Here is a 17,375-nt window from a genome sequence, read left to right as displayed (position 1 = left end):
GCATGGCAGGAAGTATGGCAGCACGCAGGCAGACATGTCTGGAGAAGGAGCTGAGGGGGTCTTTCATCTTGACTCTCAGGCATCAGGAAGACTGCTGTGATACTGGGCCTGGCTTTAGCTTCTGAAACCTCATAGTCCAGGACCCCCCCCCCACACACACACACAGGCGTACCCCCCCAACATAAGTATATACACACAAACACACAACTTCTGAAACCTTATAGCCCAGCAACCCCCCCAAAACACACACACACGCACACGCACGCGCACGCGCACGCGCACGCGCACGCACACGCACACGCACACGCACACACACCCACACCCACCCCAGAAGAAGGTCCTTTAGCCTGAGACCTTTTCTTGGAGAGGAGCTGGAGGGCAGCTGCCAAGTGCTTAGGAAATTGCTGCAAGCCATGTTGAGGCCTCAGATCAGCTTTCTCCTGGGTGGGTGGGAGAGCTGGGCACTGGGCTGAGTGGGAGCAGTTGTGAGAGAAGTGGCTGTTTCAGGTGAGGACTGTTTGTGGGCAGAGCGTTCAGTTGCAGATCATTTGCTTGAGCCTTTCAATCTGACTCAGAATTAATGTCAGGATTTCACTTGTTCTGTATGGTGCCAGCTGTTCCCTTTGAGCTGGGAGGAGGTGTTTAGGTGTTCTGGGAAGTCTCATTATGGTGAGTGCTGGTATCATGCCAGGTGACTGAGCACATGTCTGGTGAGCTCAGGACTGGCTTCTGATGCTAAAAGAGGCACAACATTTCTATTTTATTATCACTGAAACTTTGTTATTATTGGGAGAAATTATGTGGTTTCTTTTATAAACAGCAGTTCAGGATGTTCAAAGCTCTTATTGGAAAAGTATTCATCAGCATCAAGATACATGTGCTTTTTATTTTCAGTAGCTTTAGTGTGTTCTTAACTGGACATTTTGGTTTAAAATAATGAAGCACAACAAGTAAATACCTTGGATGAAGCAGCCTTGCCTGCCTCCTTAGAAATGCAGCAGAGGCTACAGTGGCCAGAGTCCCTGTTCAAAGGGTTGTGATAAGCATAAGAATACCATGCATGCATTAGCCACTGCAGAGCTCACACAGTAAGCACTCATTATTTTGTTGTCTGACCTGTGTAAGAAAAATAAGTGAGCCAGGCATTTTTTGCTTCTTAGTGTGCTCAGGTGTACAAGGATCAGTGTTGCTGACTCAAGTCTGTTTAACACCTACAGTTTTGGGTGGAAGGAAGGGGATGAGTGCTTCACAGTCAGAGGGAAAGTAGAAGCCACACTTTGGCCCACTGTGTTCTCCTCCTTCCTCCCTGGGATGGGGCTAGGTCAGCCTCTTGTTCTCTTTAGCAGGAAACTTATATTCAGTTACATATTACATTGACTCTCTGAGCTTAGAAGTTATGAAATTTTACAGAAGCAAAACCCAGGTGTTAAGTTTGTGTCTCTAAATATTCTTTAGGAATTATTGATGTACTGAAATGGGAGATAGAGAGCAAGTGAGATGTTATCCCTCACCCCACCCCCCATACATATTTTGGAGAGTATGCCTGGTCCTACAGGGTGGAGTATGAGAACAGAAATGGCAGGGTGGACAGTCCTGGGTAGAGTCTGTCTTACTTCTGTGGGAGGGAGGTGGTTAAAGTAGCAGAGCTGAGGCCAGATGCCAGTGGGCAGTGCTGTTCACCTCCACTCTGCTATTACCCCAGTGACTATTTGGGTCCTGTCTGAAAGGCAAGCACATATCAAAATAACAGGGGGGAAGGACACAGACTAGGTGTTGCCCTGGGAGTGTCCCAGCTGTCTGTTCAACGTGGCATGCTGAATGTGGAGTGGGGTCCTTAGGGTCTGCTCTGAAGAGCCTGGAACAGCTGGTTGTGGGATACTGAGCCATAAAGAGGAGAGTCCTGAGCCGGCAGACAGCAGGATGTGGTGTTTGTGTGCTCTTCTGAGGTACTTGAGCTGTGAGGGTTCCCCCTCAGCCTGCCACAGATCCCATCCTCCTCCTGAGGCGTAAGTTGGTGCTTGGAGCCACGTGTTCTCCTGTCTGATCACCTCTTTTAGCAGTGCTGTCTCTACTGAGTTGCTGGGCTAGCTATCTATCTTTTGCTTTTATGATGCTACCACACTGTGGCCAATAGATTCTGTTTGATGCCAGAGCCTAGTTTTGCAAGTAAGGTTGTATATTCCAGTCTGAAATCTTTGCCTTTGTAAGCTGGGGGGTAGTTCACTGATGGGAAGATGTGCCTAGAGCACACAAGTTTGGGTTTGTTCTACATTCTTAGCTGTCAGCCTTAGCCCTCTGCAAGTGTTCTAGCCTAGCTGTAGCGCTGGGTGTAGATCTCCTGATGGCTATGCACCTCTCCTTTGTTGTGTTGATACATGGTCCTAGGGGCCACGTGTTCTGAATGGGTTCTATAAGTTGTTCTGTAAGAACACATTTTCCACAGTTTGTTACCTTTGCTTGGCTACATGGTGGCCTATATCAGTGAAAACTAAGCCGAATTTGCCATCATTCTGTCAGAATAGCTGTAATGAATTGTTTTAATTATGGTGTTAAGCTGCAGATGAAACTGTCTAGGAAGTTTTGTGTAGTTCTGTTTCTGTTCTTTGCTGTGAATGTTTTTTCCTGGCAGCACAGAATGTTGCATGCAGATCACATACAGTTACTTTGGCTTGTTTAAATTTATTTTATTCTTATGAGTTCTGAGCAGGGGATGCTATGAATTCTCTGCTGTGACTGTGTTATGACATGTCTCCAAACCCTGGAATACTTGAATGACGGGGGCCCACTTTTCCCTCAGTGGGAAAAGCAGAGAGAGGGTCCAGCAGAAACTGAGGACTCTGGGCAATTCTTGTCATTTGAGACTTGTCATAGGAACATTTGCTGACTAGTGAAGGGGTTGTGAAAGGGCGTAGAGTGTTTAAGACTTGTTTTTAATGCTCTCTAAATTTTGGGCCTGCCATGTGTCCCCACTGCTTTCTGTATGTTCTGTGGGGGTGAGATGAAGTGATGCTGTGACAGTCTCCCCCCGTGCTAGAGCCTGTACCTGGCCCTGTCCTTCTGTGCTGCTCTGTGTGTGCCACTAATGCTCCTAGAGAATGTGATCAGTTCACCAGGACTTGGTCAGACCTCTCGTTAGGGTGTGGGTCCCTTCACGTAGGTCTCTGAGGCTCAGAGACAGCTTATTGAAGCTCTTATCAGCTTTCTCTCAGGAGACCTTGTAAAGGTTCCAATAAGCCAGCATGCCTAGGGCCCTTTTGTCACTGGGATTGAGTAAAGATATGTGCAATTGAGGTGAGAGTTGAGAGTGGTTTTGGGTATTTTTCACATTGCGTGGTAACCAGCACATTTGTGGGTGTAAAGCTGCAGCCACTGTAGTATGCCATTTTGTCATAGAAGAAACTGGCTGTGATGCAGAGCTCTGGCCCTGTGTCCCTGACTGGAGCCTCTTCCCCTCTCCCTTCTTCTCCTACTGCTCAGTGAGGACCTGGGCGAGTTCATGGAATCCAAAGGTGCCAGCAGTCCTGGAATCCTGGTGCTGACCACTGGCCTCAGCAAGCCCTTCATGCGCCTGGACAAGTACCCCACACTACTGAAGGAGCTGGAGAGACACATGGAGGTGCCACTGCTTCCTGACCAGAGGCCCTGAGCCATGTCTGACCTCATGTCTGTGAGACTATCCCAGAGCTCGTCTCGAGTTTCTAACTTAGTGGTTTTCAGAGGGACTTTAAGCGTGGAGATTTTCTCCTCATCCAGACTTAGGAGGAAGTATCATTTTTTTTTACTTCATCATGCACCCATCTGCCCACCAAGTGCTCCAAAACCTGCAAAGAGTAATTTTCAAGTAGTGTTGGGTGTCCTGTCAGCATTTAGCTACAAGCAGTAGGATCCTGAGTTGCAGGGTGAAAATGGGGATGTTTATTGTAGTCTGGGATAACAGCTTGAGAGCTGACAGGGATCCTGGCCGTCCTGCTTATTCTTGTGCACCTTCTTTGTAACTGTTCAGCTCAGCCCTGCCCTTAGAGGGCAGGAAAGAGATCGCTGTGGACAAGCTTGTAGCCATGCTCTCATGAGGCTTTATTTATAGAACAATGTTGCTTGCTGACCCCTCTTGGCAGTTTTGTTCCAAATGATCCCTTAAAAGATAAGCAGTCCTCAAATGCTGAGAAACTAAGGACTCTGAACAGTGTCAAAGGTTCCAGGCTAGTCTCCAGGATGCTCCAGTGTGAAAGTTAATCATGTCTCTCTTTTATCCACAGGATTATCACCCTGATAGACAAGATATTCAGAAGTCCATGACTGCCTTCAAAAACCTCTCAGTAAGCGATTAAGCTTATTTACTTTCTCTCAGACATTATCATGACAAATGCGTGTTGAATTAACACCCACTGGAAAAGAGACACAGTAAACGAGTGACTTGTGAATTGAATGCAGTGTTCATTGGAATGAGGTAAAGGTCATGCATAGCAACATTCCACTGCCAGTAAATTCTCCCCAAAGTGCACTGTGGACACGAGCCAGAACTGGGGTGACTGAGATTCAGAAAGGACATGGCATGGTTTTTGCTGTAGATGCTGTAGTCATTTAACTCCCCTGCCTCCAAGTCTAGAGCTCTTGAGTGGCATCCAGGACACAAGTCCTCACTTGTCGTATTGTCCAGCTGTGCTTTAGACACACATTGCTGTACATAGCCATGCTACTTCCTCCTCTTGGGCATGTCTGCTGGCAGACACTGATGAAGCCCGAAGGAAATGCTCTCGTCCACTGTACATGGCTTCCTGAAACTGACAGAATTGCTTATTAAAGCTTAAGGTGCCACGTGTGCATTTTGTTTCCTTGGCTTGAATCCACCAACTCCTTGCAGTTAAATCATTCATCATCCCGCTGGTACAGAATAGTAATTGTAAAAACAGAAGCAGTGTGGTGAAGGCAAGGTTCTAGAAGCTTCTATCTATAAACGGTTGTGTGCTATGTCCCACAGGCCCATTGTCAAGAAGTCCGAAAAAGGAAAGAGCTGGAGCTGCAGATTCTTACGGAGCCCATCCGGAGCTGGGAGGGGGATGACATAAAGTCACTGGGCAGTGTTACTTACATGTCCCAAGTCACCATTCAGTGCGCAGGAAGTGAGGTACTGGGGCCCATCTTCACCATCATGGCTTTGTCCACTCGTCAGGTTTTGTATCTCAGGTCTAGAGTAATGGCGTGTACTACTGACAGTGTGTAGGAGTCCTACACTTGGGGCCCACTTTTTATCCTTGGCAGATGTGGAGAGCTTATGGTGTGTATGGAAAACTCAGAGCAGACGGGCTTGTTGCAGGTTCATATCCACCCAGGATCAGCTTGGTCCGGATCCCTGTGAACTGAGAGAGGGTATCCACCTAAGACTGGAAGAGACCAGCATGTATCTCATCATTTACGGGTGTCTTCTAGAGACAATTGCCTGGCCTGGCTCAGGCTTCTCATCCGAGAATACTTTTGGAAGCCTAGTGTTTTATGGCACTGGCTTCTGTGTATTCTGGTGTCTTATTTCTGGAGTCATATCTTTGTTTCTGACTTGTTAAGTGGCATCCCTCCACAGTGACAGTTGCCTGTTAATGGGTGATCATCATGGGAGGTAGTCCTTTTGATGGTGGGGCAAACTCACTCTTGAGCTTCACCTTGCACACACACAGCCATTTGGATAAGAAAAAGCAGAACTTGCCCTGAGTGTCCCCACCACAGTACAGTGTAGATACTGTAAGAAATTGTCACTTTCTTCTTTTACCACATTGACCTGAAACATTCACATCTTTCAGAAATTTATTCCTTTTTTTCCCTTTCATTTATTTAACTCATAAATAAAGTCATGCACAATTGTGATACACAATACAGTATGTTCACAATGGCATGGCTAAATTAAACCAATTAACATGTTATATCACACATATTCATCATTTTTGTTTTGAGAACACTTAAAGTATACTATCTCACAACTTTTAAAATATAGCATATTGTTATCAACCATATTTATCATGCTCTCAATAGACCTCTAGGCTTCACAGAGTCCGTGCCTCTTGTCCAACTGCAGTTTTATATCCGTAAACCAATTGTTTCCCCATTGTTAAAAGACCTACATTGAAGCCTAATAGCCACAATTCTGCTCTCTGTTCCCATAAATAAGTTCATCATTTCTAGGTTACACATAAAATTGAAATTGTGTGACATTTGTCTTCCAGTGTGTCACTTTTTTTTTTTTTTTTTGGCAAGCATATAACTTTACTACTTACTAAAGATGAAATCAAATTTGCATGCACAGGTGAGCACTCACTGAAACACCTTGGATTCATCACATATTTGAGTTTCAATTAGCATATATATATATATATTTATATTTATATAAAAAGACCAATAATGGCAATATGTTATGCATCAATAGCAGTAACAGCTTTTCCAGGTTCTGCAGTCATTTAAACAAAATTGTAGAGATATCCAGCACACTCCATTTAAAAACAAACAAAAAACAAAAAACCAAAAACAAACAAACAAATAACAACAAAAAAGTAAAAAACAGAATCCCCAGAAAACAGCACAGTTCTGTTACTCTTGTGGTACTTGGCACCTTTTTTTTTTTTTTTTTTTTTTTTTTTTTTTTTTTTTTTAAATTAGCTTCTCAGTCATCATCTGGGAGGAAACCATTCTGAGCAAAATCATTAAAAACAGCTCTGATAAAGCATGGTTACTACTATGTATCATAAAGCAGGTCCACATATGAGTGAGTACATATCATGTTTGTCTTTTTGTGATTGACTTACCTCGCTCAGAATGGTTTCTTTGAGTTCCAGAAATTTGTTCCTTAATCAAATGATTTTATGTGTGTGGGTGTTTTGCTTGCATGCATGTTTTTGTCTAAGGTTTGTGCAGTGTTCACAGTGGCCAGAAGAGGGTGTCTCATCCCTTTGGAAATGGAGTTACAGACAGTTGTGAGCTTCCATGCGAGTGCTGGGGAATAAACCGAGGTCCTCGAGAAGAGCAGCCAGTGTTCTTAAACCACAGAGACATCTCCAGCCCCTTAGCTGTGTTTTTTAAGTTTTGTTTTAGATAACTATGCAACATTTCCCAAGATGCTAAGTCTCCCTAACAGTGGTGGATATTTCCCCAAAGAGAATCAGAGCTGTCATGCCCTCAAGGGGAGAGATCTTCCAGCATGTGCACCCTCAAGAGAACGTAATAGGTTGTTTTCAGCACCTTCTTTAGGATACAGACACCCCTTCATCCCTGCTACCCCTAGAATTGGTGTGACATTGTGAAGAACATGCTTGGGAAAGCTGTTCATTGTACTTACCCACATCTGAAGATGGTGGTTCAAACGATGGAGGACTCATGCCTGTTTCTTTGACTTTTAGATTCTCAGGACTTTTGTCTCTTAGATGTGTGTGTTCTCTATGACTTTTGCTTTCTTGAGGCAAATGATATTTAATATACAGGAAATACTTTAGGTTTTCCATGTAAACCAGAAAATGTTTATCAGATGAGAGCCAACATTTACTTAACATTTTGCCCTATTTTTCTTATATCTTAAAAAATCCACCTGTCCCCATCCCTCATTAAAAATTTTAAGTTCTTTTTCTCTGGGCCATGAACAGAAAGTTACCAAGTAGTATTCAGAGATACTCCACACAGGGCTGGAGAGATGGCTCAGTGGTTAAGAATACTTGGTGCGCTTCCCAAGGTCCTGGGGTTTGATTCCCAGCACATCCATTGCAGCTCACAACCATCTGTAACTCTAGTTCCAGGGATCAATACCCTCTTGTGGTCTCTTTGGGTGCTGTACTCAGTGTGGTACACAGACATACATGCAGTGCAGAAAGATATTCATACACATAATACAAATAAATAAACCTTCATTTTTTATTTTATTTTATTTTTTAAGATGGGGTCTTGTGGTTACATAGCTATGATTGTCCTAGAATTCAGTATATAGGCCTGGATGACTTGGAACACATAGAGATCTGCCTGCCTACCTCTGCCTCAGGAATGCTGGGATTAAAGGCATGCACTATCACACCTGATTAAATAAACCTTAAAAAGAAAAAAAGATGTCTTACAGGAGCTTGCAAGCTCAGGGCTCTTGAATCACTTAGTTACTTTCTGTCTTGGAAAATGTAATGGCATGGGTATTTTGTGCTGTTATAGTGCCATGTTGTGCTAGGGTTTAGTGTAGATTCAGTCTGTCTAATGTAGACTTGGCTATACTTTGTCAGCATTTAGTACTGCCAGTATAATTTGGCAGAAGTCTTAATTAGGAAATATGGTATATAGTTCCATAGGGTCTTGTGTGAAGATTTGTGTGTACATGTGTGAGCAGATTGTTTTTGATATTAGGAAAAGAATGAGCGATATCTCCTGCTCTTCCCAAGCCTTCTGCTCATGTTGTCTGCCAGTCCCAGGATGAGCGGTTTCATCTATCAGGTAAAGACAATTAAATTGACACGTTTTTGTTTGTGGATGCCTTTGAATTTATGTACTCACATTGTACATGCCTGTATATGCATGGTATGTGATACTATAAAGTCACGATTATGAGTTCTTATCTGTAATTTCACTTCTTGGGGGGGGAAGAGTTTCGAGTTAGGGTTTCTCTGTGGCTTTGGAGGCTGTCCTGGAACTAGCTCTTGTAGACCAGGCTGGTCTCGCACTCACAGAGATCTGCCTGTGTCTGTCTCCCGAGTGTTGGGATACAAGGTGTGAATCACCACCGCCTGGCAAGTTTACTTCTTGTAGTTTGATATTTCTCTGTCTTGCCTGGTTCCACTGGACCAGCTTTTTTTGTTTGTTTGTTTTTGTTTTTGTTTTTGTTTTTTGTTTTTTCGAGACAGGGTTTCTCTGTGGCTTATGGACCAGGCTGGTCTCACAGAGATCTGCCTGCCTCTGCCTCACAAGTGCTGGGATTAAAGGCGTGCACCACCACCGCCTGGCTTGGAGCCGCTTTTTTCCCGCCTGCTGGGTCCCTATAGCCACTTACGAAATAATCACTTAGAGGCTAATATATAGTATTATTGTTTGGCCAATGGTTCAGGCTTCTTCCTATAAATTAACCCATTTCTGATATTCTGTATGTAACCATGAGGCTCATGGCTTGTTAGCTCACATCTTGCTTCCCTGGAGACTACATGGCGTCTCCCTGACTCCGCCTTCCTTCTCTCTGCATCTTGGTTTGGAATTCCCACCTAGTTATATTTTTGCCTGTCCATTGACCAAAGCAGCTTTATTCATCCACCAATAAAACCAGTGCATATTCGAAGCATACAGAAGGGCATGAAATTCTGTTGCATCTTTCAGTATGACTGGGCTCTTTTATGTTTTGGGAAGGAGTGTAGATTCCTGAGTGGAAAGATGTTTTTTTTTCTGCTCCTGGGAGGGCTTGTCACCACAGTTGTTCCAAAGGTACCTTTCCAGACGGCAAAGCAGATATGCATGGGGAGACTCAGAAATGCAAGGCCTGCATTGGTGAGGCCCCCTGAGGAGAGGCTGGGTGACTAAGGTGCCAGAGTGGCAGCTCCCTTTGAGAGGTACCTGTTCCTGGCACCATTTTGTACCCCAGAGCCTCAGTCTGGGCTATACTTCTGCTGGGATCATCTCTTGCTGTGGCATGAGGCCAGATGCTGCTGTCTTTGTGCTCCACACAGTTCCCGAGAGCATGCTAATCAGCGCTGGTGATAGACAGCACCTCAGTGCTCATCTCTGTTGGTGGAGCACTGACTGCTGGGTCATGGGCATGCATGCAACCCTAGCACCTGAGGGGAGGGGGCAAGGGAGAAAAATAGAGAATTTTGAGGCTAGTATGGGCTAAGTAGTAGGAACAGCCTTAAAAACGAAACAGCAGATTCCCCCACTGGCTTTGGAGATGCCAGCACCAGCACTAGATTCCTAAGGTACGGGTTTGAGCTGCACCAGGGAAAGCACACAGACAGCACTGCCTCAGCCATGGGTATCAGGCTGTCTGCTGGGCTCTCAGCTTTGCCCTTGACTGCTTGGAGTGCTTGACTTTTTTTTTTTTTTTTTAACCTGGACTAGGGCATTCGTGGGGAAGTAGTTCTGTGTGGTGTGGTGTTGGATGCTGACACCTCTCCACCTCTCTAGCCTCCACTGCCACATACTAAGGGTACCTGCCAGGTTTTGGCACTGCTGCATGTTCCCTGACCCCAGGTCAGCAGTTGTCCTAGTTTGCTTTGGATGCTGTTTACACACAGTAACCAAAAGAAACTTGAGGAGTCAAGGATTGTTTGACTCCCATGTCCAAGTGACAATCCATCAGTGAAGATGTCAAGGCAGGAAAGCAGGAACAGTGACAGCGACTATGGAGGAGTGCTGCCTGCTGCTTCTCTTACACTTTGTAGGACCTCGTGCCCAAGGGTAGAGTGTCCTGCAGTGGGCTGGCCTCCTGCATCAACCATTAATCAAGGAAAATGCCTCACAGGCTTTCCTAGGGGCCACTGGGAGGATGGCAGTTCCTCCTGGGGCTTCCTATTCCCAGGTGTCTCTAACTTGTGTCCAATTGACAAAAACTCATGAGCACAAGTACTGTCCTGCCTACTGATAGATAAAGCCCTGTTTTTAGCTAACAGCTGTTTCCTGGGGCTCCAAAACCCATAGACTCTGTAAATAAAGATTTGGTCTTTGGCCACCAGGTGTCACAGTCTTAAGGAAAGGTGTTGAGTGCATGAACTTTGTCCCGATCATGTCTCAACTGGCATTCCCTGCTTTGTTGAGAGTCCCATCTGGACTGTCACCTGTGCACCCTGTGGCTTCTGTCTGATCTCGATGTGTATTTTCTGTTCGACAGAGTACAGCACACAGTGTCTCAGTGTGTGTTCTTGTCTCTGTCTCTCATCAGTTGGGTTTCTGTAAGGTAGCGTGCGTTCTTCTGCAGTGTGTCCTTTGAAGCGGGGGCTATCTCCTGTCTTGTGTCCACAGACTCACCAGCTAGATGAAAGTCCTGCTTTGAGTCATACTCTGCCATTTTGCCTACTTGGGTTCTTTACCATGGGCTGATATTTCGTATATGTGGCTGTGCTGCCACATGTCAAGTCATTTGATGCTCAATGGCACCTCCTCTATAAGAAAAGCATTAATTGTTTTTTTTTTTGGGGGGGTCTCTTTTAGGGAAAGCTACCAACGACAGGAATGACAATCACAAAACTCGAGGACAGTGAAAACCATAGGAATGCATTTGAAATATCAGGTAACGTGCCAAGCATGTGCAGATGCTGTGTCACAGTGAGGAGAGGCAGCCTATCCTTGAATGTTGAGCCTTGCATATTTCAAAGGTTGTGTAAAAGTGGCCTCAGCTTCTGGGTGTCTATATGTGCCTGTGTGCATTTACTTGTAATTCCACCTCCTCCTCTCTAGGGAGCATGATCGAGCGGATTCTGGTGTCTTGCAACAACCAGCAGGACCTTCATGAATGGGTGGACCACTTACAGAAGCAGACGAAGGTCACCTCTGTGACCAACCCCACCATCAAGCCCCATTCAGTGCCATCACACACAGTAAGGACCACATATCTTCCTTTCTTGGCTCTCACAGCAGTGTCTCAGGTTGGGGCTGTCAGTGGGTGCAGGAGTTTTAAACCCTGTCTCCTTCTTGTGTAGTTGTCATCACAGAGCACACTGCCCCACAGACACCTCTATGTGTCCTCTCAAGCTTCCTGATGCTCAGAGCTACCTGAGAGGGTTCCCCACTGGCCCTGTCAGTGATTTTTCTGAGAATTTAAAACTTTATATATGTATTCAAACAAACCAAAAAGCAGAAGAGAAGTGATAATGGTGTTAAGAAGGCATTGGACACAGTTCCTGATTTACTTTAAGAAATGACAGGGTTGGCCCTGGGCTCAGGTGGTAGAGGTCTTCCTTAACACAAAGGTCCATCCTGGGTTGATAGCATGTGGCTGTATTCCCAACACTTGGAAAGGTGGGCCTTAAGGATCTGAATTCCAAGGTCATCCTTCTCTGCATATTAAGGCCAGCCTGTGCTACTTGAGACCCTGACTCTAAACAGAAGCAAAACAAAACAATGAAAGCAACCAAAAACAAATCTTTTATTTTTTTCACTTAATCAAAAACTCAGCAGCACTTTGGCTTTTTAGAGGTAGGGATTTCAAAATATGTCAGCATTAGTGTTTAAACTTTGTGTGGACATTTTGGTTGAGAAGTTGGTATTATTTTAAAACTTAACTATTTTTACTGAAAAAACAGAACGAACCTTTCAGAGGCAGGTGGATCTTTGTGAGCTCGAGGCCAGCCTGGACTACAGGGTGAGTTCCAGGACAGCCAGGGCTACACGGAGAAACTCTATCCTAAAAAAGCAAAAAAGAAAACAAAACAAACAAAAATAGTTGTGAAGAGAAGGCTATTTATTTCAATATTACTGCTACAAGGGCCATGGGGTACATACAGCTTTCTCCTCTGTAATTACTTATTTTGAGAAAGCTTGTTTTGTACTGGCATAGTGTCATAATGTGCCATGAACCAACAACTAGTGGGTGACCTGCTGCTTTGGGCACTGTTCTTCAGCTCTATGGTGCACAGCCTTCACAGCCTTAGGATTGTGTCTTACCATTGTTCAGTTCCCAGAGCTATGCAGATAGCTCCTGTCAGTTGTGCATTAACTGTATCAGCTGCTGAAATCAAGGGGCTCATTTGAGTCACACTTACTTTATTAACATTTTCATCCCATTGTCAGCATGGTTGATTTTGGGGTTTTATAAGAATATAAACCTTAATAATATATGCCACTGAAAAATCATATTTCAAATTACTGTTTTTATTCAAGCAAGGTGAGATTTTGTTTAAGTGAAAAATACCTTTATTCCAGAGATTAACATCTTTATATGAAGGCCAAATGGTCCATATTTCTGCCTTCACACAGCTCTGTGGCACCTGGGTTAGCCCAAACAGGAAAGAGACATAGATGGGATGGACCTGGCTGCTGTGCCCCAAGAAAATTGTTCCCTCCTTTCCCCTCTCTGCACAAGGGACAGGTCTTAGTTTTCCTTGTCCCTGTGTTAACAGGTGATACTATATTTCCAGGGAGGATTCCCCCATCATCAGCCATCATGCTCCAGTCAGGAGTACCTGTTTTGAAGTTGTGATGCTAGCACTAGTTTCCTCACACACTGTGACATTGCAGCTGTAACCTGTGTAGAGTGTGGATCTCTCAGCATCGCTTAGGAGTATGGTTCAGCGAGGGATTAAAACTGTGTGGTTAGGGCCTTCTCCAGTGGCCTCACCCATCTCATGCTCTTTCTGCTCTTGCTTTTGTGCCTGGCAGCTTCCCTCCCATCCTATCACTCCATCCAGCAAGCACGGGGACAGCAAGCCTGTGGCACTGACACCTGCGTACCACACACTCCCCCACCCCTCTCACCATGGTACCCCCCACACCACCATCAGCTGGGGACCCCTGGAGCCTCCGAAGACCCCCAAGCCTTGGAGCCTGAGCTGCCTGCGGCCTGCACCTCCCCTCCGGCCCTCAGCTGCTCTCTGCTACAAGGAGGTGAGGTCCTGCAGCCACTCAGACTGCCAGCTACAGTGAGCATGTCTTAACATCTGGGTGTGTGAAGGTCTGCACTTAGTTCCATTTGTCATTTCAGTGAGTTCAGTCTTGTGTTTCTGTTATGGCGTAAGGACCCCCAATGAATCCTTCAGAACTGAGAAAAGGGTCTGCTATCCCCTTCTGCAGGGGCCAGGAGGCACCTTTAAACCTATAAGATGGGTCTGCACCACCTTCGGACCTGTATGTACTGTGCCTGTGCTTGGCAGGGTGGTGCCCAGGAGGCACCGAGCCTGAGGTGCTCGTGAATGAGTAGGCTGCTAGGGCTTTGCCCTACTGCATGTCACTCTAGGCCCAAGATCTGACCCAGAGTCTGAGGCTGTTGGAGGTAAAGAGTAGGTTTCCCAGTGAAAATGGTGCAGTCCTTGAAGGCAGTGCCTCCTTGGCCTTGGAGGAGTTGCATCAACTGTCTTCAATCCACTCCTCTTTCCTGCATGCCAAGTGTAGCCATAGTGCACTTGTGTCTTCACTAAGTGTCTGCAGTCTCATGCGCTCCACCTAACCCTGCTTTCACCTGAGGAGGCTCAGCTTTGGTGAGTGTCACAAAGAAGCCAGGTGACCAGTAGGTGTGAGCCTAGACCTGGTTGCTTGTAAGAGATAGAGTATAGGGTCTTTTTGGTGAGTGCTCCTGTATTTCAGGTGTGCTCTGTTGAGTTCACAGTACAGTTCTTTTGGAACTGATTTATGTCTAAGGTCATTATCTATTACATAGGAAATTTGAGGCCAGCATGAACCACAGGAGAGATGTTTCAAAAAATGAAGTCAGTCAGGGTGTGATAGCAGATGCCTTTAATTCTAACACCCCAGATGCAGACGGGAGGATCCCTGTGGGAACCAGCCTGATGTATATAATGAGTGCCAGGCCAGCGAGGGCTACATAGACTCATCTCAAAACAACAACAAAAACAAATGAAAGCAGAAGAGATAGCTGTGAAAGTCTTCTCTGCCCTAGACGTGCTTCATCCCTGCGTGATGGCAGCAGTCAGGCAGGTGTCTGCCCCTAATGTGCTCCTGGTTGAACCTCATCCTCACGCTGTGTACACACTCCTTTTTTACCCCAAAGGGACAGTGCTAAGATTGTTGCTACACTATCTCTACTTGGCTCAGAGCTGGGGACACAGGCCTGCACAGAGAAGCCAGCAAGTCCTTTCCCCTCTGGTCTGCGCTTAGCCATTGATTCCCTGCCTGCTACCTTTGCTTTTAACTTTGGGATTTTGTATATTTTCCTGAAGGTATCTTTACTCTCTGTTCTTTTTAAATAACCTTATTTTCCTTCCCTTATAGCCCAGAATGGACAGCCCTGCCCTGCTTATGGGGAGTGTGTGAGCGGGCTGCCTGTCCTTTCTCTTTTTCAACAGAGGCCTTAAACTACTGTATGCTCTTGTGGGATGCATGGGGTCTGGTTCTGTTAACAGGAAGGTTTTCGTCAGAACTGAAGAGTGTTACAGAGGGATGCTAAATTGTCCTCTGCCTCTTGGTTTGGGTTTGTGTTGGCACTGGCAGAGACAAATGGAAGAATGGGTGATGGGGTTGGGAGGTGCTTGGTGGTGGTCGGCCAGTTTCTTATAGAGCCTGTTAGCATGTTTTGTCAATGGTGTTTTCCTAGGATCTTAGTAAGAGCCCAAAGACTATGAAAAAGCTGCTGCCGAAGCGCAAGCCTGAACGGAAACCTTCAGACGAGGAGTTTGCTGTGCGCAAGAGTGAGTGCCTACCTGGGGGAGCCTTAGTAACACCTCATGAGCCTTAGTAACACACAGTGGAAGAGATGACCTTCCCATAGTGCAGAGGAGAGCAGGGCCTGCGCCTTGAATAGTAGTAGGTGATAGAGTGGATCAGGCTTCACCAGCCTGCCTCTGCTTTGTAAGACTTGTTCACACCCTTAGTTCTAGTCCAGTATTGTATCACCTGTACTCCAGCCCCACCCCAGTCTGCATCTCTGAGGAGCAGTGATCTTCTGTTGCCTTTGCTCTGCTCCACCCAGCAGACCCATCTTCCTTTTGTTTCTCCTGTGGCTCGTCTGTTAGGAAGTGTGAGGGCTGGGCTCAGGTGTGCCTGGTGGCCCTTATTCAACAAGTATTTGCCATGCTGGTCAGACCTCAGTCACTGGCAGACATTTAATGCTGCTTTGTATCCAGCTGTGAGGCAAGCTGGGAAGATCAGGTCCACAGCACTGGCCCTCAGGTGGGTAGATTTGCTCCAGGAGATGTGGATCAATGCCTAAAAACATTTTATTGTGATAGCCAGGTGCCTGTTACTGGTGTCTGTTGATGGAGACCGAGGATGCTGCAGAGCATCCTCTAGCAACCTGCTCAAGAGTTGACACAAATAGGAGCAGTGCCCAGTTCTAAATGCTCCACCCCTTTTGGGTGCAGGGTTGGGGGGAAGCTGAGGGAGCCTCAGCTGTCCTATTGGTGCGTAGGTGTACAGTTGGCAGGGTGGGCTTGTGTTGGGAGAGACATAAACCAGGAGGCAGGATTGAGTGGATAGTGGGCCTGTGGTTCTGATGCAGGAGAGGTCTGGGCAAGCAGAAAGCCACGTGCTCAGAACTCAGAGGACAGGCAGTCCAGTACCCATGTCCTCACCAAGAAGTCCCAGCAGGTTAGGGATGATGTGCCAGAGCAAGGACAAGGGTTGAAGAAATGGTAATGATCCCCACTCAGTACCTGGGGCCTGACTGGTGTCCAGCAAACCTCACTATGCTAAAGCTTCTGCAATTGGATGATAAGTCATGTGCACATGGAAGGCCAGGAGATTATACAGTCTGCAGTAGTCCACACTGAATGGCAGCAGAAGAACATCTGCTGCTGTGAGGAGAGTGACTGGCATGGCTGTGTACACAGCGAGCCTGCCCTGTGTTTGTGGCTTTATGGCTCTTTCTCTGCCCTTGTGCCCCGTGCGATCTACACGAGCTCACCCAAGTGTGAGTGCAGAGAACTGGTTACAGCAGCCAGACAAAGCACACCTGTTAGACCCCCGGAAAACTCAGGTATCCGGGGTCCCAGGCCACGACCTCGGTCACCCCAATCACCAGGTGGATTTGAGAGCTTGCTGCAAACTGCATGAGGCTTTCAGCTGGATACAAAGCAGCATTAATTTTTTTTTTTTTTTTTTTTTTTTTACGAGCTAACCCCATGTTAGCTCGGGTCTTTCACTCACCCGCCATGGCGGATGGCTAGCAAAGACAACTCCTAGGGGCTCCTGAGAGATCTTGTAGGACAGAGTAAGGGGAGTATCTAGGGGTACGCACAGGCTCACGATTGGTGTACCTCCAGCCTTGGAGGGCTTGCCCTGTATTGATTGGCCAACTGGTTGTTATGGCACATAGGCCCTCCCAGGGTGGTTGCTATGCTCTGTGCGTCATTGCTGTATGCTTGTCCGTAAATCACACCCAGAGTCGTAAAGCATAGCGCCATCAGCTAACTTCTGATTGGTTCCTTGTCACGAGGCAGGCGTTTGACTTTCTAGTGTCTAGGACAAGGTCAGACAAGCACGTGTTCAGCCGTTATGGCTGCCGAAAGGGGAGCTGGTGCCTTCACACCTGACTGCCCAGAGAGAATGAAGCTTTTGCTGCAGCCTCCTGTGTTCTTCGGAAGTAGCCAGCTGGTGTGGATTTGGGCTTTTTCAAGGGCTTTTAGCTCTTGGGACTGCAGTCCACTATCTTGAAGTAAATATTTGGTTTGCTTTATATACAATTTACTTCCTTAAAATGTTGCTGAGAATTGGATGTAGTAGTACATACCTTTAATCCCAGCAATCGAGACTGAGGCAGACACATTTCTGTAAGTTAA

At 46.1% G+C, this 17,375-nt stretch overlaps 1 protein-coding gene across 6 annotated transcripts in view; it reads left to right on the top strand.

The window, feature by feature from the left end:
* The window catches only part of Arhgef7 (Rho guanine nucleotide exchange factor 7), a 79,171-nt gene that overhangs the window by 46,380 nt on the left and 15,416 nt on the right, over positions 1-17,375 (top strand). For 5 of the 6 annotated variants that reach the window (XM_035452203.1, XM_035452198.1, XM_035452199.1 and 2 more), the window contains 8 exons: positions 3,478-3,616; positions 4,257-4,316; positions 4,979-5,125; positions 8,359-8,445; positions 11,140-11,218; positions 11,386-11,525; positions 13,306-13,530; positions 15,194-15,287. In XM_035452203.1, coding sequence (XP_035308094.1) covers positions 3,478-3,616; positions 4,257-4,316; positions 4,979-5,125; positions 8,359-8,445; positions 11,140-11,218; positions 11,386-11,525; positions 13,306-13,530; positions 15,194-15,287 — 971 coding nt within the window. The remainder of the gene's footprint in view (positions 1-3,477; positions 3,617-4,256; positions 4,317-4,978; positions 5,126-8,358; positions 8,446-11,139; positions 11,219-11,385; positions 11,526-13,305; positions 13,531-15,193; positions 15,288-17,375) is intronic. The other variant, XM_035452201.1, reaches the window with a different exon arrangement.

Source organism: Cricetulus griseus (genome assembly GCF_003668045.3).
Source record: "Cricetulus griseus strain 17A/GY chromosome 1 unlocalized genomic scaffold, alternate assembly CriGri-PICRH-1.0 chr1_1, whole genome shotgun sequence".
NCBI classification, from domain to species: Eukaryota; Metazoa; Chordata; class Mammalia; order Rodentia; family Cricetidae; genus Cricetulus; species Cricetulus griseus.
The sequence above is the reverse complement of the archived record's forward strand: the minus strand, read 5'-3'. Positions and strand labels throughout refer to the sequence as shown.